Genomic DNA, 21729 nt, shown 5'->3' with positions numbered 1-21729 from the left:
CGGAAGTGGCGGAACAAAACAAAGGCGTCACTTCCGGACGGCGACGCCGGCCAGCTGGGCCGCAAGGCCAGGCGCGCACGCGCGCGCGCGCACCCACGCACAGCGCCCCCTGGTGGCTAGGAGGAGCTAGGAGGAGGGGAGGGGGGACACACACACACGACAGTGACGGTGCGCGACAGTGTGGCGGTGCCCGGGGGAGCTGTGGCCGCTCAGTTGCTCCCAGGAGGGCGTGGGGCTCGTCACTGAGCCGGGGAAGGGAGTGGGGCTGGTCACTGGGCCCAGGGAGGGCGTGGCGGGTGTCAGGCTCTTCACCCAGGTGACAAGGGGCAGGACGAGAGGACATGGCCTCAAGTTCAGCCTGGAGAGGAGAAGGCTCTGGGGAGACCTTAGAGCGGCCTTCCAGTGCCTCAAGGGGGCCTACAGGAAAGACGGGGAGAGACTGTTCAGTAGGGCCTGCTGTGACAGGACAAGGGGTAGTGGTTTCAAAATAGAAGGAGGTAGATTCAGAGTGGACATAAGGAAGGAAATTTTTTACAATGAGGGTGGTGAAGCACTGGCACAGGTTGCCCAGAGAGGTGGTTGGTGCCCCATCCCTGGAAGCGTTCAAGGCCAGGTTGGATGGGGCTCTGAGCAACCTGATAGAGGTTGGAGATAGAATCATAGAATGGTTTGGGTTGGAAGGGACCCTCAAGGGTCATCTAGTCCAACCCCCCTGCAAGGAGCAGGGACATCTCCAACCAGATCAGGTCCCTGCTCCTTGCAGGGGGGTTGGACTAGACGGCCTTTAAAGGTCCCTTCCAACCCAAACCATTCTATGATTCTATAAGTTGCACCAGGGGAAGTTTAGATTGGATATTAGCAAAAATTTATTCACCAAAAGGTTATCCAGCATTGGGACAGGCTGCCCAGGGAAGTGGTGGAGTCACCATCCCTGGAGATATTTAAAAGACGTGTAGATGTGGCGCTTAAGGACATGGTTTAGTGGTGGACTTGGCAATGCTAGGTTAACAGTTGGACTCGATGATCTGAAAGGTCTTTCCCAACCTAAACAATTCTATGAGGCTGGTCCCTGGCCCCAGGGAAAACGTGGGCCCAGCAATACGAGGGTGCGGCTGCCGCACAGGAGGGCAGGATGCCTTCCTAGCCGCTCCTGGTGCGGGTGTGCCCCTGCCACCAGCCAGTTCACTTGTTCACTTGTTCACTCCAGGAGGCTTAACAACACCCCAAGAGAAATCAGAACTGTTTCGCTGACTCCGGGATGCCCTCAGGTGAAACTACACCAGTGAACAGCGTCAGGTTTAATTGCAGGACGCTGGCAGGTACCCTGCTCCTTCCCCAGGTGCTGGTATTCAGAATCACCCAAGAGATGGGAAAGGTTTGCATTCCCTGTCCCTTGTGCTGTCTGTGCACCCGAGACAGCGTATTGGGATTTAAGTGTGATGCCTGGTTTCTGCTTCCCACAGCCTAGAGACTGAGCTCCAGACTGTGGGCTTAACATGTATATCCTGGAAATAAAAACTACTGTTGTCGTTAGCTTGAGTCCTTGTCACCAGTCACCCAGCATTTGTGACACGGATTAACAAGAAGAGACGCTGAACTTTTTGAATTTCATCTCTTGTTTTACTTATTCACCTGCTTTTGTCTAGCAGTTTCCATCCTGTGGCTTGTGAATGCCGAGAAGTCCAGAAAAAGCTTTGAAGAATGAGTAAGAACAGCCAGTTCCCACTATGCCTAAATTCATCTGGGCTACACCTTCACTGGAAACGAAGGCCACCAAACAGCGAAGGGTGGAAATCATTGTAACTTTAGCTCCTCTCTTTTGCTTAGGAGCAGCCTGGCTGGTGGCAGCACCTCTGTCTCCTCATGACACAGCTTCTCCTCATGAGAAGCTGCCTCATGCTATGGCACGTGGCAGCTTCTGCCTCTCTAGGTCGTCCTAGATTTTTTTTTTTTCACCTTTAGGTCATCCTGGATTTTTTCTTTGCCTTTCCCTGTTGTAAGTCCCATTGCTCCAGTAGCTGGAGTAACCACAACTGGCTTTTCACCTAGGTTAAATGATCTGGGCTGTGCACCGTGGCACAGGTAACGGCCCATTGGTTTAAGGATGTTGTTTAAACCCAGGCTGGAGGGGTACGGATTTAGAAATCATGCCCTCCTTTACCTCAGGTTTGAATGCAATCGCTTTGCAATGAGGAAGCAGGAACAGTCCTCCTACGCTTTTTCGTGGTTCTTCTAAAAGGAAATTATTTCATATCTGACAGTGAAAGGATCCAAGAAGGTGTCAGCAGAGAGGCCTGAGGGGATAAACCGGGAGGCTGTAGGAATACTCTGTAGTGGACTTCATGGGAAATTAATCCAGATGCTTGTGTCTGAGTGCCAGCTGCACCCCTCAATTAACTGTAGTGTAGACATAACCTTAGACCTTGCTTCATTTCCTGCTCCGGTTTGACGTTCTATCTCAATTAGACACAGTACAGAATTAAGGAGGAAAGCCAGCTCACACACAGTATTCACAAGAATGGTGTGGTTACTGTGAGGTGACACCTAGACCAAAGATCTCCCAGAAACCAAAACAAACCAACAAGGTGGTAGGGAGGTGTATAACAGACAAGGAAAGCAGCTGAACAGTTTATGTTGGTAAATAAATTTGGTTAGGTTCGAAATTAATGCTGTACCTCTGAAAGGTGTCTAAAAGTTCACTAACGATGACACAGCCTTCCATGATTTATTTGGTGTCCTTCTTCGAGTACTCCTGGTTCTGTGCTCTCTTGCCGCCAAATGAAAACCTCCTTTAATGTACATCCCCTCTGTGATCAAGACAGTTGTGTTGTCCTGTGGAAGAGAAGTGGCAATCTACAAAGTACGACATCTCCCAAAAGAGTTACTGTATGTATGCAAATCATATATATGTTGGCTCTGATTTTCTGAGGGCATTCACTACTATCAACCTGAAGAAGGAAAGGGAGAAAAAATATTTGGTGTCATCCATTTCCTTGAGATTTCTTTTTTGAAGAAAATCTTCTGATGTATAAGAAGTGGTGGTACCTTCTTTTTCTTTTACTGACAACTCATGAGGAGATCCACTCCAGCTTGCTCTCTTGATTTCCTGTTTGACTCCTCTTTGCCTTGGGGTCAGGGCAACATTTTCTGAGGGACATGAATTGTTGAGATGGTTGGGTCAAGTCTGGGCTGGACTCTGTTCAAAGCTCCTCTGTTCTTCAGAACATCTTCCTGAGGGTATATCTATGCAATTCATTATGGTTCCTGCCTGCTTCGTTACAGATCTCTCATCCTTTGACTGTCTCCATTCATATACGCTACTTGGTTGTAGGGTGAATATCTGGAGCACCGCTTGCCGGACAGGAAAGCTCACACTGTGAGCTCTGCACCTTTCACGACACAACGGAAACTGTTCCTCCTCAGTGCAAGGGGGTTTCTCCAAGACTCAGTTGCTCTGAAGAGCCCTCAGACTGTGGAAACTCCTTAGCAGTGTGTTATGAAAGTGGACAATTCCTTCCCCATGCTGATCCCTCTTCCATGCAATGACTCTTTTGATGACCTCACTCCGTAAGATATTTTTAACACGTGAAATGGGTGCTTTTCCAAGCTGTATGTCAAACTGTATCTTTCTAATTTATCATACACAGCATTGCTCTACTCATTAGAGTCAATTAGATCACTGCTGTAAATCTTTAGCTTGACTATTTATTTTCTGCTGCTCCTGTTTTGCTTTTCAGGGTTGTGTTTGGTATCACCATGGCTGTGTATTTCTGTCTCACATGTGATTAATAAACGTTACATTCGCTGTCAGGGCTGTAGCCAGGCCTTAAGCTCTCCCAAAACTACTTACAGAGTCTTGAGCTCACTGCAACTGAGCTTGGGTCTGGAAGCAATAGTGTTACCCATGTTTTTTCCTAGATCCAGGTTTCCACAGACCTCTGGAACAACCCCACAGAGTTAACCGCAAAGCTACTTTGAAGTAATTCACTTCACAACTTTCCATATGAAATCAAGAGTGAAAGGGGAAATCTAGAAGTTACTCAAAATCTTGGAACATTCGCAAGAGCCTTTTAAGTCATAGAAATACAAGGCTAAAACATACATGAGGTGTTTCATTCCAATTTCTTGATGATTAAGTGATTGCTCAGCTTTATCTGCTGCAAGCCAACTGTCCACTTACAGGAAGATTTTTGAAGGCAGCTCAGAAATATGTCATTCCACTCAGACAACCCAGATGTCATCTATTTGCTGAAGGGGTAAAGCTGATCAGAATTATTTCAGTTGCGCTCCGCTGTTGTATTCAGTTTATATTTAGGTGTTTTCAGGTTGTGTTCAATACTTTATGGGTATCTATTTTCACTTTTCTATTTGATATTAAAACAGGGGAAAACCCCAGCCCAGCCAGTGCACGCTTTCACTTGCACGCAGGAGGCAGAACTGATGCCTTACAGCTGATGAGATTGCAGAAGAACTGATTTCAAGTAACACAGGGCACAGACCACTCTTGGAAATGTTTTTCAGGTAGGTACATGGTTCCTTTTATTCATCTTCAAAATACTATAACAAAAAAGACATTTGATAAAATTGCCTTTGTACCATGACGAAATACGTCCACTTGCGCCAAAGGGAGCTCCACGTCCAGTCTCAGTCTTTTTTTAACTTCAGTTCTTAACTTTTTGGAATGCTCCCATCCAGTTCCCCATTCTTTGCCCCCACATTTACTTTTTTTTACAGGTATCTCCTGCTTGTCACACCGTGGATCATCACCACATCACACTGTGATCATCCACATGTGTGACAATTTGTTCTAAGCAGGCATGGTAGAACTTTGTTGCCCAGAGAGGTGGTAGGTGCCCCATCCCTGAAAACATTCAAGGCCAGGTTGGACGGGGCTCTGAGCAACCTGATCTGGTTGGAGATGTCCCTGCTTCTTGCAGGGGAGTTGGACTGGATGGCCTTTAAAGGTCCCTTCCAACCCGAACCATTCTATGATTCTATGAACTTCCACTAAAGTTTGGAAATTACACTTCCCTACAATTCTTGCACTGGGGATGTGCCCATCTCCTCTGTTTAGTGAATTTAAGCCACTCATACTAGGCTTGCTATTTCTTATTTACCTTTCAGAACTGCCTAAACAGTAGTGCACCATCTCCACTCAGCGAGAGGGAAGATGAAGGAAGAAGTTGGGGGGTAGCACTCCACCATGTGTCTCCAAAAGCCACTGGCAAAGACAGGAAAAGCTCACAGGTGAGGCAATGGTAGAAAAAAATTCCCAGCATTTCTAACGAACAGAAGTCTTCAAAAAGGCATGACATCCCTGCATCATTAGGGGTAAAAGAAGCAGGTGGCATTTTCATTTGTTTTTTTTTTCTTTTTAAATTATCGCGTGATTAGTTCTCATGGTAAGTCAACTCCCATAGTTCCTGTCTGCCAGGACAGACCTCTGTAATACACTGATAAAGTACTTAGGAAAGTAGTGACATCCATGTGGATGTTACTGGTTAGTATGGCGAGCGTGGCTTTTAGAAACACGCTTGCAATAACTGTTTGAATGATAATTATCCTCCAGTTTTGATAAAGGAATATTTAGGTGAATTGTTTAGGTTGTCGAAAGGATGCGTAAGTCAATTCCTATCCCAGCAGCTTTATCACCTGTAAAATTGAGGTGGTGTAAAAACTCATTATTGCTTCTAAAAAGCTTTACATTTAAGAACAGCTAATTATTACCAAACTGGCTGGTATGGGAGATATCTGAGGAAAAATTTGTTGTTTCAGGAAACAGTATTGGTAACTCAGCTATGGCACTGTGTCATCAGAGCCCCTAATGAGTCAGTCCCAAGCTGTCACTAGGGAGACTGTGCTCTTTTGGCAGCAGTGGCCATTTGTGACTGCTAAAGAATTCAAAACACCATACAGGAAAATGATTATGGGGTTTTTTTTTGGTCGATATTTCTGTAGATATTCTTTCTAACACTTCAGCAGTACAAGCCGAACCATACCAAGCAGGGAATGTACTTGCTCTCAGCATCAGGCTGCGCTACAGATATCCAAGCAGCAAACTCTTTCCAGGAAAGATGCAGTAACAGGACTAATCCCTGCAAATGCAGACTGGTTTCTCAAATGCCATGCACTGAGTTTTAGATCCACACAATTTTCTCTCTCCTCAATCCTCCCCAAACCAAGGTCTATTCTTCACAACCCTCATTTCTGAGATATTTTAGCTGTATTCAAATTACAGGTGAATAAACATAACAGAGACCCCGTCAAATGCCATATAGATCTTGCTAGATGGTAGGGCAGCTCATAAAAACATCTAGTTTTCTTCTATTTTTATGTGTACAGAAGATAAATTGTTGAGCATAAAGTATTGTACTTCTAAGTTTATTAGCTTCTATTCAACCCAGGCAAGAAATCTTTCAGTTGTTACTAAAGGATCATACTTCTGTGTTGTCAGTTTGATCCCTGCAGGATGTGTCTGTCTCGGAGAAAATACCCTTTCAGGTGCATTGACTGCCTCAGGAGAGAGGTCGAGGATTGAATGGGTGATGGAGTCTTCAATATCTACGTATCTCTGAGGGTAAATCCGGGGGGGGCACATTAATGAAAATGCTGCTGCATATATCTTACTGCTGAATAAAAGCAGTATTTTCACACGTTATCAGTCTTCAGCCTGACACAGATATTAAATTCACATAATCTGTCTTTAAAAAGTGCATATGTGAGTAGATTTTGAACCACACTGCACCTTGCAATGAGATTTCATTTTTTTAGAACTGAAAAGCAGGCAGGTGGTTATGAATGTGTCTTAAGCCATTTCTCCAGTCTGAAATGTAAGTACTGTTTGAAAACATTTAGGGAAATAGAACATCTTAGTAGGAGCCGCAGCAACTTTTCATGAATTCATTTTTGCTTGCATCAGTATTCTGAGCTACAAGGATTATAATTTAGTAGAGAGACTCTCATTGGGAGAGGAGATTGAAGGCATGGAGGCAACAGCCCTGTGAGTTGACAGGGATGCTAATATAGCCACAGCAGAAGTTTAGAGTGCAGATCAGAGCAGCTGGGTGGGCTGATAGAGAGGATCAGGGCAGCCCAGAGGAGCAGTAAGAGGATCCAAATAAGTGGATTAGTAGCATACCAAAGCACACATTACTTTTAGTTTTCAAACTCCCATTGATTTTAGTGCAAGTGCATTTACTAATGTGTACCAGGAGAAACGCAAGAGGATCAAGGCAGAACTGAGACACAGAGAGCAGCTCCCTGTGGCAATGTGGAAACAGCGAGAAGGCTGGGCTGGTGTGGCACAGTATAATGTTCCTGCATCAGTCTCAGTCAGGACTTAAAGGAGGATGGCTGTTGTCTGGGCTTCTTCATCCTGCAGCCTCAAGGAGCTGTCTAATGTTGCTAAACGCTATTGTTCCTGCAGCTGATTCTGCATTCATTTTCCGTCCGTAGCTCCAGTGATTGACTCTTTCCATGACTGCACTCTTACATCTGCCTTCAGCTGCTGTGACTGAAGCAAATTGACACAAAAACGTAGGTACAATTAGTAGCATAGCCCTCTTTGAACTCTTCCTAGCAGGGAACTCGCTGGGCTACTGGACTGTGAGCTGAGCTTACCACAATTTGTGCCTGTAGCGTTCATCAGAAATGGGATCGCTTACCCTAGCTGTGCTCGGGCTCCCACCATTAACGTCAACCCCTGAACTACTCAAATCTCAAACGTGACCTTTCCTAGAACGCCAGCCTGGCTTTACACTTCGTCTCTTTAGACAGAGGTGGTAGCGATGCAAAGACACATCCAGACTAAGATTTCTAAGCACTATTATCTTTACAGAGCACAAACCCCGAGGTTTTAGGCAAAATAACAAGCCCCACTCACATTGCCCGCAGTTCACTTGAAACGTTTTGGTTGGTGAGTGAGAGCCAGGGCAAAATTTGTGCAGCCCATGATTTCCCCAGGTTGCAGAGAAGCACAGGACATGCATGTATAAGGGCAGACTTGTTTTACTCTTCCACATTAGCTTTCATAAAAGCATTGTTAATACCTTGTCTTCTTTATCCTCCAACCACATCTGTTGCTTAGACACCTTGGTCTTGCTACCCACTCCTCCCAGAATTCAAATCCTAAAACTGGTTTGTCCTAGCAAACAGTTAATACCTTAAGATCAACTATCCTACAAGCAGTGACCAGAGCAGATGACCATCAAACTTTGACTCTTAGACTATACCGCCCTCCCTTGCAGTCTTAGTCCAAGCTACACACAAAATGACAGAAGGGAAGAAAAGCCCAGCCTTACAATCAAAATGGGGTTTGCATTCTGATACAGAAACATACAGAGGGTTTGTAACTGCACACACAAAGAACACTTTGTACATAGATTCAGTTATATTCTTTATTGTTGAAACAGTTCCGGAATGTTTTGGTCTCCCTGAGCTGGTGAACAGATGAAAACATTGGTCCATCATTTTGTTGGATTTTTTTTCCCTTTTAAATTTATATGAGGAAAATTAACAAGCAGCAGAATGGACAAGAAGCCATTTCAAAATAGTGTCCAAAAGTACAAAGAGAGTAAGGATACAAACATATGAGGTCAAGTACTGTAACTGAAATGATACAGGAAGAAGTTATGAGGGATCAGAAAACCAGTTAAACTGCACTCCTAGCTTCAGACTTCTTCAAGACATCCAGAAACCCATCTCCATAATGACCCAGTCCTTGGATATGCCAACATGAAAGCCACCTGAAAGGGAAGGTTTGTAGTAAGAAAGCCCAGCATCAAAAAGATCTATTGTCAGGCTGGGAGCTGAGAAAAAGTACTGCCATTTTGTATGACCACAGAATCATCATTGGAAACCCACAAGAGAAAAACGCTACCACAGTTTATAAAATCCTCAACAACATTAATTACACATAACTAACCAAAACAGCTAACCTATTAACCTAAGCTACTAAGAAGCTCTTAGTACACCTATATAATTCTATATACCATCCTACTTTCTGAATAATAATCAAAATATTGAAATTAACTGGACCTACCCGTCAGCCTGGAAGCAAAGTAAAAGTCTGGGACATCTTGATGTGAAGAGCACTGCTGCTGTTAATACTGAAGTATTACCAGATTAATTATATTTAATTGGTTAGCTCATGATCTAGCATCTGAAATGAAAAAAAAATAAAGCATTTTACACACCAGAAAATTGTTGGGAAAATTAAGTATCATTTAGAAGGGGGAGGGAATATTCTGAAAGTAACTTGCAGCATAATAAAACGGTAACTAGGAAATAGTCAGGGATAATCATACTGGTTTGGAATATGTTGCAAGATAAAGCCCTTATTTAGTTAGCTAATTTCATGGCATTTTGAAAAACACATTACTCAATTTATGGTTTGATTGAGGAAATACTTTGCAACTATTCATGAATATATGCAAAAATGCTCTGGATTTTCCCTATTTTCACCAGAAAAAAAAGGAACTATGGGTTCTTAATATGTAATAATAACAATCCCATACTAAGACATTAACTGAAAGAAAAGATGAAATTAAAAGCTGACTGCCCCTCAGAGCCAGTGCACTTTATCCTAAGTCACTTGGCTGCCACAGCGGTGCAGCCAGCGACTATCTAGTGTGACACAAGGCAGCCATTCTAATGGAATAAAGACGACTTTCATCTCCGGGTTTCTCCAGCTAGAACAACGCCATGGTGGCCCGTGACAAATGAGCAGATGGTCCAAGTCCAGTCGTAGGATATCCACCCCAAAATGCCCCACAACAGGCTGACAACTTACTGTACACGGGAGCCTTTGACTTCTTGAAGTAATTTTTTCTAAGCCGTGGCTGAGAAACACTAGCAGTACAGGACGGAAAGCTTGGTTTCCAGCTACCGGATCCTCCTACAAGTTGGGTGGATAATGCAAAGACTTTGACCTAAAGTCACCCTGTCCTAGTTTCTAATTCACTTTTATGCAGATGAGATGACAGGATCGGGGACTAAGTATCCACACTGGCTAATACTTTTGTAAATGAAAAATATCACAAGATTTACTCATCTGAGTAACGGTAATTAGGTTTGCTTGCAGAATCAGGCTCATTCTGCGTGTAGGAAAGAGCAAATTCACAAGAAGCAAAATGAGAAATACTAATGAAAAAGAGGATGTGTTAACTCTCATAAAACATTACTTGAAACTGCAGCGTGAAGTGTTCAGACTGAAATGTCATTTTGAATCGTTGAGTGTCCCTTTCAGCAAAAAAATCCAACACAGAGAAGGAAGAACTAAAAGAAGGGGAACAGCTGATAAGACACTGCCATCACTTTTTCATAAATTATACTCCAAAATGTTTCACAAAATTGAGTAATGGGGGAAAACAGAAAAGACCTTTTTATTTTGGTAGCACATTCCTTTGGCAAATGCATGGTCAAGCCTACCATGTGAGCTGAACAGTAAATGAAGGCCTTATGCTTTATAAAAATTCTCCTATTGTCCCAGAAAGGATGAGAGTCAAACACGCAATACTCTAAGTCTTGTAAATAAAGTTAGCAGACAAGAATCAGCAGACTGCTTGGGGAGGAAAGGAAAAAAAAAAAAAAGAAAATACTCTTTTTGTACACAAAATTCAGGCACACTGCTGCTACATTTCAGATGAATTCACTGTGCTGTACCAGAGATTAATTAGACCCACACAATTTAGCAAACAGTGTATGACATCCATCTACCTTTGCTGCTTCAGCATCCTCCCAAAAATATATAATGCAAGATTTTAAATAGTACGTTAGCCCAGTTTCCTTTCACAAGTCTTACAGCGAAGTTTAGGAAAGTTCCAAAAGTAGCATATTGATTGCCTCTGGGATTTTCCACTTAGCAATTTAATAGAAAATTACACCCTTACCCAATCTGTGAGGTTTCCATAACCTCCCTCATGAATTTAATTTTCCAGAGTCTAATAAATTTTACCATTAGGCATATTTTCTGATATTGCTTCACCATTAAGCCTATTTCCCAATTTTGCTTTTCAGAACCAGGTACACTCTCTGCGTGGCATTCGGACAGCACCTTGTGCAAGAGAATTCAGGCCTGACTGGGTCTACACACACACTTAGGATACAAATTGCTATTGTTAATACTCAATTTGCTTTCCTCTTATTGATTTTATATCATTATTCCAAGTGGTAGGGTCAGTCAATATTACTGGAGCCAATGGGATTCTCCTGGGTACTCTGACGAGACCAAGGGAAGATCTGCATTTGCATCCGTTCGAGTAGGCGTATGCAAGTATCACATACTCTTCTTCTTGTCAAAACACAGCCTGACTGCACTTAAAACACAAGATGATGATCAGGAGCTGTGTTTTCAGCATCGATAGTCATAACTGTAAAAGGCTGGGTCCTTCCTCTACAGGCAACAGGCAGAAGCACTCTCAACTGTAAAAAGAAAAAAGAAAAAAAAAAAAAAAAAAAGGTACACCAGAAACTAATTTCGGCAAAAGCACTCTTAACTAAGTAAGAAAAAGGCTACACCAGGAACAAATACAGCGCAGCAAGTGAAGTGAACTGGAAGTATGGCTGAAGGCGTCAAGTGGTGAATAAATCAAAGCACTAATTTCAGCTGTGTTTGGGCCACCCCTATGGTTACGGTGACCTCCTGGTGACCATCGGCGGGCTGCCAGTCACGCTAAATCTCACTTTTCTGGATAGTTGAGACGTTCTCCCTCTTGCTGTGCCGACCCAGATTTAACTAAAGCGGGGGAAGCCCAGCGTCCCTCGCCCCGGCCGGCGGTTCAGCACGCTCCTCCGGGCCTTGGTCCGCGACACAACCGGGCACACCGTTGCGATAATTACTGTAAAACACGCTCATGAGCAGCTGTTAGCGTCAGCCAAGCCCCGTTCCTGGGTTTTGCCTACTTTCCGCACACCACTACCCCACCAGCGCTGCGCTGAACCCCATCCCCGCCGGACCTTGGCCCGGGAACATCTCCGCTCCCGCCAACCACGAAGCGTTGTCCCCCGCCCAGCCCCTCAGGGAGCCCACCGCCGCCGGCGGGGCCCGCGGGGAGCCAAGCGCCCGGCGGCCCCGAGCAAGGCCGCGCCGGGAGGCCGCCGCTCTCTCACGGCTGGGCACCCGCCCCCCGCCTCTGCCCGCCGGGGAGCTGCGGGCGGGAGGGGAACCTGCAGCGGCGGCGGGGCAGGGGGAGCACGCAAATGCCCGTGGGATGGGGGGGGCGTGTGGGTGTGTAAGGGGGGGGGGGGGGGGCGGAGGCGGCGGGAGGGGGGACACAAAATGGCGCTGCCCTTTCAGCCCCTCTGCCTTCAGCCCCCCCCCCCCCCCCCCCCCCGCCTTCTCCGCCACCCCCGCGGCGGGGCCCGGCGGCGCCGGTCGCCTTCCCCCGCCGTGTCGTGCGGCGACGGGGCCGGCCTCGGGGTGGCGGTTTACGGCCGGGGCTCGGCGGAACGGCGGCGGGGTGCGCCGGGCCGCCGCGCCGCCTTCCCCTTCCCCCAGCAGGTGGCACCGGGGTCCCGGAGCCGGCGGCGAGCCATTGCGGGCCGCCCTTCGCCGCCGGGCCGCGGCCGCGCAGCCGGCGGGGCGGGGGGGGGGGGGGGAAGGCGGCATCGCCCCCGCGGGGCTCCCCCCGCCGCACCCCGCTTTCCCTCAAAGTTTGGGGCGGGAGATACGGGGCGGGGGGGGAAGAGACCGGAGCCAACTTATCCCGGATCCCTTTATTCACCCGCCGGAGCTGCCGTCTCCCAACCCCCGCGTGTTTTGCCTTTTTTTTTTTTTTTTTTTTTTTTCTTCTGATTAAAAAGACGGACCTTGGTCCTGCCACCACCGGGTGGCCGCCCCGCTCCTTCCTGCCCGCACCATGGAGTTCACCCAGAGGAAGAGAAGCAGGAAATCCCAAAGCTTTAAACTGATCAACGAAGGTAAGGCGGGGGCCGGGGGGGGGGGTGGGGGCGGCCCGGGCTTTGTTCCCTCGCCGGGGGCAGCCCGGACTTTTGCACCGGGGGGAGCGGGGCGTTACGAAACGGCTGTGCTCCCGCTCCCCCGTGCCGCCTCTCCCTCCCTGTATCTGTTATTTAACTCCGCAATCCTGTGGTTCAACTCCCCGAAACCATTGCACGCCTTTTATTTTTCTCTTTTATCCCCCCCGCTCCTTTCCCCTTCTTAAAAATTGGGGTTTTTTTGCATATCTGTTACGTGTTCTTGCAATCCCCCTCCCCAACCCACCCCAGAAAGGTGGACGTGGTTTTCTTTTTTTTCCAGGCAGATCTTGTACAAAATAAAGTTGGATCGTGTTTCGTGCTAAATCCTGCTTTGAGGGGGGAGAAAAGGTAAAAACGGGAAGCGAGCAAAAAAAAAAAAATGACACTTGAGCAGCAACGGACCTTCTTAGTATTCAACTCCTGTGGATTTATTGTGTTTTGGGTGGGTTTTTTTTCCTCCCCTTGACTGCATACATCCGCGTATTTCAAAGAAAAGCCAAATAGAGGTTGCTTTATTCAAAATCTACGCAGCTAATTAATTGTACGTGGCCAGGGGAGAGCCGCTGGCATCTAACTTGTTCGCTCGGGGTGTGTTTGCTTTTGGAAAAGAGGATATTTTAAAAGGGATCACAGAAGGAATTATTTGGATTCATGTCGGGGAAGAAGTGCAGCTCTGTTTCAGTCTTGTTGCGTTTTTTTAATAATAATAAAAAGATACAGGTGCTGGTAGGCATTTTAACAGGTGGACTTCTCAGCCCTAGGGATTTATTTTGGTTGAGGATTTATCCCTTCTCCAGCCGATGAGATATTTTTGCCCTGATGGATTTGACTTGAGATCTTTTTTCCCTTTTGTGTTTCCAAGTATTGGCCGGGAATATCTCCATGAAACGCTGTGTGTGTCCTGCATGCCAAGTTCAGGGCAGGTGACTGCTTGGGTGTAATGACACACTTGAGAAAGGGGGAACACACACGCGAGTGTCAAGACTTGCCATCTGAAGAGCAATGTCTTCTCAGGCACTTGGCAAAATTGTGTTCAATGCGAAGAAATTTAAAGGTGGAAATAAACTCACTTGGTAGGAATAGCAAATAATGACTGCTGGAGCACCACATATACTCCTTGTTAAAAGCTAGAGGGGCAGTGACCCGTCAGACTTGTCTGAAAGGTACTGGAGGTCTGTATGCGTTAGCAAGCCTGTCGAGGGGTTTCAGTTCTACAGAGGACAGGTTTGGCTTGTGGGGTTTTGATATCGAACATGCTTCCGACTCGGAGGCAGAGTTAGCGCAGGACCGGGTTGGAGCCTCCGGGGCTGAAAGTGAAACATGTGGAAAAGCAAAACTGAAATTGAAGACTTGGTTTTATTTCTGTCCTAATGGAGCTGTAAAAAGAATATGTGCGCTATCAGATGACTATTTCGCCAGCTCTCAGTTGCCACTTGTTACGGGTTTAGATATGCCTCAGTGTCTAAGACAATCTATTTAACTTGGTTTTAATAGGTAAACTCAGTTATGATGGTACATTATTAGCAATTCTTATCTGGGGTCTCTTTTTGGATATGGAAAGTCAAACAGAAAGCTACACTAAAAACACATCCTAGAGAGAAAATTATGTCTTTGTACTTTGAGAATGGAGGAGATAAAAATCACATTTTGCATGTGAGTCTGCACTTGCATACTCTTTTTCTGTCACCGTTGATTAGAAAGATAATTATGTATAAATAGTTGTCTCTTGTAATTGGCCTTTGCCTCTTGCAGGAGTCGTTCTGTAATGTTACAGTTTAGTGTTTACTGTTGTGAAATTGATATGGATTTCACAGTGCCTGGACTGTGACATCCGAGGCAGAAGAAGGAAACCAAAGAGAAAAGGATATACTGTGTCAATTCTTTGGTAACAAACCATCTGTTAACAATGTGCGCCCGTACAGTGCTTATTCTGTCCCAAAAAAAAAACCTTCTGAGCACCTTATCGAGATGATCAATAATGAGCAGGTCGAGAGGAAATCCATTCCTGCACTAAAATGCAGCCACCTCTGGGATGAAATGTGGTGACTTTAACGCGGCAGCTGTAGATCAGAAGAATATTGTGACCAGCTGGATGTATGGAGGGAAGTGCTAGAGAAGAAACCATGTGTAATCTGTATATCTAAGGACTGTGAGCCTGTAAGTCATTTAATTCCTGGTTTCCAGGTGCTCGCTTCCAGCAGATCTTGGATACTCTTGAGAGGATGGAAATGTAGAGTAGGGTGGGTTGACCTTGACCCTGGGCACCCACCAAGCCGCTCCATCGCTCCCCCTGCTCAGCAGGACAGCTAGTGACCATGGAAGGCAGTCAGCGTCAATCCCGTCATTTTAGCCTTTTGGAAGGAGCCTTTACTTCCTTGATGTCGTATCTCAAACTTCACCTTTACCCGTTTCACTCGCTGGGCGTGCTCTGTAGGCAGAGGAACCCTTTGTATAGCACCTCGTTGCTGACTTCTCCAACTCCCTGTTGTGTTTTTTTTTTTTCCCCCTGTTGTGTTCTTTCCAGGCCCTTCTCTTTCTTTCGCATCGCTGTGTTAGGCTCGATTCTAGTTTACTTATTGGGTTGTTCCTCCTCTTGTGCCCTCGAGACAGTTGTGCTGTACAAATAAACAGCACATAACAAAAAAGTTTGGCTTCCAGGAGACCTTCTGATCCTGTAGCTGTTTTGGCAGAGGTGCAGGTGTGCTGCTTGAAGGAGGAGGAGCTGCTTACGCTGCCCTCCGTTTCCGCTGTGCGTTTTAAGTGAATCTCCCAAAGTTTGCTTCCATGAGTTAATCTCTACCTCACTTCTTGTGAGGCAGGTAAACATAAAAACCAGTTTATGGAGGGAGTAGCTGAAAGCATTGGGAACTGGGAGGGTATTAAAGGAGTTAGGTGGGGAGGTGGCAGTTTCAAGATACTGAATATATTGTTCAGTCTTGAGCGATTTGCCGAAGGACAAAGAGTGTGCCAGTAGCAGAGTCAGAAATAGCATCCAGGAGAGCTGCCTTTAGACTTTTTTTTTTTTTTTTTTTTTGAACTTACTATTCCCTCTGTGTATACACGTGTAAATAAAGCTCTGGTTTTACTGAACACCTGCCTGGATTACGGCAGAGACCTTCACAGCAAAATACTCTTTCATTTGAAACAGAAATTCAATGGTGATTTTTTTTTTTTAAATTTAAAGTCCTGTAACATCCCTGAATACGAGATCCTGATGTTTATTCTTAGGACCATCACAGATGCTAGGTGAATATCCTAAGGTGTCCCTGATCCTCCTTTCTTCAGAATTCAGAGGCCAGTGACACCAAGATGAGTCAGTATAGCTGAGTGATGCAGCCCTAACGTACATGGCTGATTTTCTTATTGAGGTGAAGTTTGAAAGTTTCTCTTGGTCTCTGGGAAGGTAAAGTTTTCATTATAAATCTGCTTTCCATTTGTAAAGCAAGAAGCCAGATAATTGGCATCTGGTGGGATAATTTGCTGTGAAAATGAACATAGTAATTTACAGCAGGCATAGCTATTCTGTAAAATCTGTGAAATATTTGAGCTGAGTCTCTCCAGTGTGAACAAAGTTTTTTTTCTTTTTTTCTTTTTTTCTTTTTTTTTTTTTTTTTTTAGGAGGTGCTGATACAAAGCACATTGTCGGTGGTTAATTTGATGTACATGAAGTAAACTGCAGATATATTGATAAATTATGTAGTAAAACTGTAGCAATGTGTTCAGTGTTCATTTTTTCCAGATCACTTGAGTTCTAATTTTTTTTATCGTTTTTCATTCCAGATTACCATCATGAGATATATAAGATCTCTGACTACAGCAATGATGTTAACGGGGAGACCAAAGAAACACAACCAGTTTTTTTAGGTATGTGCTTGTGTTGATTAATTTCCGAGCAACATAGCGTGGCCATTTGCAATTAGGGAAGAAAAAAATCTCTGTGCAAGCACAGGAAGCGCCTGCCATTGTTTAATATGACATTCTTTTCAAGACCCTTTTATTCTACGAATTGCCAATATATCCTTTATTAACACTGCTAAAAGTTGTAATTTCAGACATAAATGTTTATTAGTGTCTACACACAGTGCTAATTATCACTCACTCAGAGAGCCAGATGCTGACTCTGCAGTTTTGCAGCTCTATGCTCACCCCATTTACATTGCATATTTGCTGGCATGCTTCACTGGCGATAGTTTGTGTAATTGGGGTATTACATCTTTGACATCTGGATAACAGAAATTCAATTTCCAGGAAGCTGCTATTTGTTTGGTTTTGCTTCTGCCTTGGGTGGGATAGAGGATTAATGTGCTGTCTTAATGTAATGTCCTTTCACCTCTGTAGCTTGCCTGCTAATCCTGCCATGGCAAAATTAAATTAAATCAACAGTTAAAAATGTGTAAAGAAAACAGAGAAGTAATATAGAGTCTGCAGCATGATATATGCTACAGCATGATAGGACCGGTTATCAGTGAACCTTTATCTTCCCTATCTGCGTGCTTTTTATCCCGCATAACTCCTCAGCTGCAGAGTGCTTTTTCCTTTTCTGCTTTCAGCCCCCTCCTGTCGCATCTAGGACCTCACCTAGGAACTGCACCTCTTCGCAAAAATTTGATGGGCAAAATTCAGAGGAGTAAGGGCCAGATTTTTGACCTGAAATAGTGACTCTTGCTGTATAAAGCAAGCTCTTGGACACCTTGCTCAGGCTTTGGAGAAAGCAGCTGCCTTTGCAGTGAGAAATTTGGAAGTGTCTGCATCTACTTAATTGCACCAGGAGCCTAAATATTTTTGTAGGGTGATTTTAAGGTTTCTGTAGCCTCTGCAAGAGGCATTGGTCCTGGGTGTGTGAATCGGCACCTGAAGTCAACCTGCACGCAAAATGCCTTTGTCTCCTTAATTCATAGTGCTACATCCTCTTCTAGAAGTCAGCAGGGAGAGAAAAGGAGGATGTCTTGGCCAGTTTGGAACCTTCTGATGGCTGGAATATTTATACAGGGGCGAGAGCTGCCTTAAATTCCCTTCTCAGCCTCTCCCCATTAGGATTTTGAGCAAATATTTCTTCCCAATGCCTATTTCCAGGGAGAAGCGAAGGTGGCTGCTGTGCTTTGTGTTTGAATTTCATCTTCTGTAAGTGCTTCTGGTGAAGTCTGATAAATCCGATGGAGTGAGCTCCACCAAAGGTTTACTTTGAATGCTCTTTCTTCCAACCCTAAATTGCAATAAAACTTTGGCAGGAGTTAGACATCTAGTTGCTTAAGCCAGGATGCTTCTAAGAACGTACAGGAGTCTGTGCTTTGACATCTGTGCTGTGAGTCAGACCAATTGATTTTGATTTTGGTTTGGCTGTGTTGTCTTTGAGTTTGTTTTCGGATTTTTTAGAGTGTGTCCAGCTTTTCATTGTGACTGGATGTGCTCTGGCATTTAAGTGCCTAAAGTTCACCTATTTCAAGAGCCAGTCAGAATTTAGCCTTTAAGAATGTGAGTTGTACGAAGGATCTTCCTTATCAGGTACTGAAGCGCAGAGTTGCAGTCCTGGGAGCCCACCTTCAGGTGCTCTAGAAAGAAAAAGGTGCTATTTTCTGGAGATGTGCTGAGTATCCAACTTTCAAATTTCCTCAAAGTGTATTGGTTTTGACAAGACTGAATGATATATGACCATGCAAGATTTGTAGACTAGGCTTTTATTTTTTTTCCTTAGGGGTTGGGTTCAGTTCAGTAAGTTACTCAGAGATCACATAACCTTCTCTACTTTATTTTCAATAGGTTACTTTGATGTCCACTTCTATCCAGATTGCTAGTGACAAAGGCACTTCTGAGATGTAGGGAAAGCAGTGTCAGGGGCTGAACTCATCCAAAAGCACTCAAAATCTGAACTCCCACCTTTTGGCAGGGATCTGGGATGAGTGGCATTTGGCTTTCCAGATTTCTTTTTTAAAAAAATTCACATTCCATGGAGTAATTTTTCATTGTGATCCCACCATCCTTGAAGCACACCACTTTCCTCACCTCAATATTCAGTATAAAATTTGTCTTGGAAGGGTGTGCACTCCAACTTGTTGGCTTAGAGTAAAGATTGTTCTTCAATTTGAGTGTTTTAACTGATCCATGGGATCAGCTGTTGAAAGATGGATGTGATACAGCCCTTAGCATGTGAATAGATGCAAAGATACGTCGTTGAAGCTGTTACCTTTAGAAAAGGGGAAATGTTGATGCCGTTATGTGAACGGCTGAAGCTTTGTCTGGAATAGGATGTGCCTATGTTTTGGTTGCACAGTTGAGAAGGATGAACTCAAGCTGAAGAGATGCACTGTTGAGAAGAAGGGAGCTCCTAGGATAAATGAGTAAATCGGAAGAATCCAGTTTGTTTAACGTGCGGGTGAATTAAGGATCAAATATCAGGAAAGACTTGTTGAACCTAGGATGCTACTTTTTGCGCCAGCACAGACAGGCAGAACGCGGCTTTGTGTAAACGTGGGCTGCAAATTGGAGGAAGCTTCAGCGCAGTTGGAGGAACATGGTACTGGACATGACCTCTGATGGTTGTGATGGTATAAAGCCCGACTGCTTTTTGAATGGATCTTGGTAAGCTTAGTAAGGTTGCTTATGTGATGCAGTGGAGCAGTTTGCAAAATTCAGGGAGGGAAATATCACTGCTGAATTTCCAGGTGAGAACTGGCATCTCTTTTGTTTTGAAGGAAAGGGCTTAGCTGTCTGATACCAGGAGTGACTGCTTGACCTAAAAAGGAGGAGGCAGCCTGAAGTGAAGTGCGTAAACCTTGAATGCGGACAAGATTTAAGACAGATGTGTCTTCGGCTTTTACCAGTTATCAGCATAAACCTTCTGTCACAGGGCTTCTTGCCCAGACTTGGAAATACAAGCTCATGCAGGGACTGTACAACCATATCTTGTGGACAATGCTGGTGAAACCTAGCTTGTCTATAAAAAAAATATATTTTGCATATACCACATTGGTTTTTTTTTTTTTTCAGTCTCAGTATTTTATTATCATCACAAAAAAAGCGGAAATGTAATATACCTCCTGACTGAGTGTTTTTACAATGCTTTCAACTTGAAATTCAGGCTCTATGTTTGAAAGGTTAATGTAGAAAACTAATTATATTATCCTGGTAACCAAATGTGTGATGAGACATTTGTCTGTGTAATTAACAGTGAAGAACTTTTATAGTTTCATAAAATCGAATGCTATGCACAGTGTGCTTGGAGCATTTGTTTTGAAGAGATGTCCAAAACAGAGATGTTTATGACTGATATAAAGTGGAACTGAAATGTACTGTAATGCAGGTGTCTGTGCATTTTACAGCATTTCGCATTGTTGAAATGGAAGGCAGCAGATTAATAACTTTGCTATGTCATGGTAAAAATAAATAATGTGTTCTTGGAGCAGGAGAGCCATGCATAAGTTACTAATTTCAAGAATTTATTCTGTCCCAGAAATAATATCCTTTGCAATTTATTCACAGGGAAAAAGTTGATTTAACACAAGTCTGTGAAGTTACTTGTTACTTTTAATAGAATTATATTGATTGTTGCAATAGTAGCTTCTGTAATTAAGACTGCGTAAAGGTTTATTTGATATATCTGTGTTCTCCAGTGATCTAACTTTGTAGAGCATTTCCCTTTGAACTTGAAGCATGATGTTAGCCTGGGATAGTTCTAAGAGCTGGAGGAAGTTGTTGCATATCCATTATTGGATTTTTTTTAAATTTTATAAGTCTGTTAATATATACATTTATTGAACAGTTGCTGGCTTGTCCTTTCCTGAGTGATTTAGCTGCTGCAATGTGGCAGGAAAGTGTGTAACATGTTTCTGCATCTACTCCTGTTGGATGTTTTGAAACTGTTTCACTAAGCTCTTCAAAAGAGTTATTTTGTGGTGGTGGTGGCAACTGGGCCACCTCAGCTAATCCAGCTTCCTGACAAAGAACTCCCCAATTCCTGAGTGGTCCCAGGGTCTGATCCTGGTTTTGATTCTGCAAATTGCTTTGCTTCCATTAGTGTTCGTGATGCTGCTTAACTTTCTGTGTCTGGTCATAGGCAGAGGAGTCAATCAAGCCGTGTACTTCCATGCTTGGTTTGGGAGTAGGGAGTCTAATTTGAGGGTGATCTAGTTTTCCTGCAGATATAATCTTAGTGCTTTGTGATGATGTGAAGATGTGTAAGTGCTTTTAGACGGCATTTTAGAGCACTGCTAAGGTGCCTCAACTAAGACAGGTTAAAGGTCCCTATATGTTCCTCAAGGGTTGGTATCGGGACTGGCCCTGTTCAACATCTTGGTCGGTGACTGGGACAGTGGGATAGAGTGCACCCTCAGCAAGTTTGCCGACGACACCAAACTGTGTGGTGCTGTCAATATGCTGGAGGGAAGGGATGCCATCCAGAGGGACCTTGACAGGAGAGGTGAGCCTGTGGAAACCTCATGAAGTTCAACCAGGCCAAGTGCAAGGTCCTGCACATGAACTGGGGCAATCCCAGGCACAAATACAGGCCGGGTGGAGCAATGGGTTCAGAGCAGCCCTGAGGAGAAAGACTTGGGAGTGCTGGTGGATGAGACGCTCAACATGAGCCGACAATGTGCGCTTGCAGCCCAGGCTGCATCACAAGAAGCATGGCCAGCAGGTCGAGGGAGGTGATTCTCCCCCTCTGCTCCACTCTGGTGCGACCCCACCTGCAGTACTGTGTCCAGCTCTGGGGCCCCCAACTTAAGAAGGACGTGGATCAGCTGGAGCGAGTCCAGA

General features: G+C 44.7%; 1 protein-coding gene across 2 annotated transcripts in view; it reads left to right on the top strand.

Moving 5' to 3' along the window:
* Nucleotides 1-12786: 12786 nt before the first annotated feature.
* The window catches only part of BEND7 (BEN domain containing 7), a 50657-nt gene continuing 41714 nt past the window's right edge, over nt 12787-21729 (top strand). The window contains exons 1-2 of one of the 2 annotated variants that reach the window (XM_086745320.1): nt 12787-12918; nt 16759-16842. In XM_086745320.1, the coding sequence (XP_086601446.1) occupies nt 12858-12918; nt 16759-16842 (145 nt within the window). In that variant the 5' untranslated portion in view covers nt 12787-12857. Of the gene's footprint in view, nt 12919-13265; nt 13327-16758; nt 16843-21729 lie in introns of those variants that run through there. The other variant, XM_086745327.1, reaches the window with a different exon arrangement.

This window comes from Chlamydotis macqueenii, chromosome 1 (assembly GCF_036417535.1).
Source record: "Chlamydotis macqueenii isolate bChlMac1 chromosome 1, bChlMac1.mat, whole genome shotgun sequence".
Classification (NCBI taxonomy): Eukaryota; Metazoa; Chordata; class Aves; order Otidiformes; family Otididae; genus Chlamydotis; species Chlamydotis macqueenii.
The sequence above is the reverse complement of the archived record's forward strand: the minus strand, read 5'-3'. Positions and strand labels throughout refer to the sequence as shown.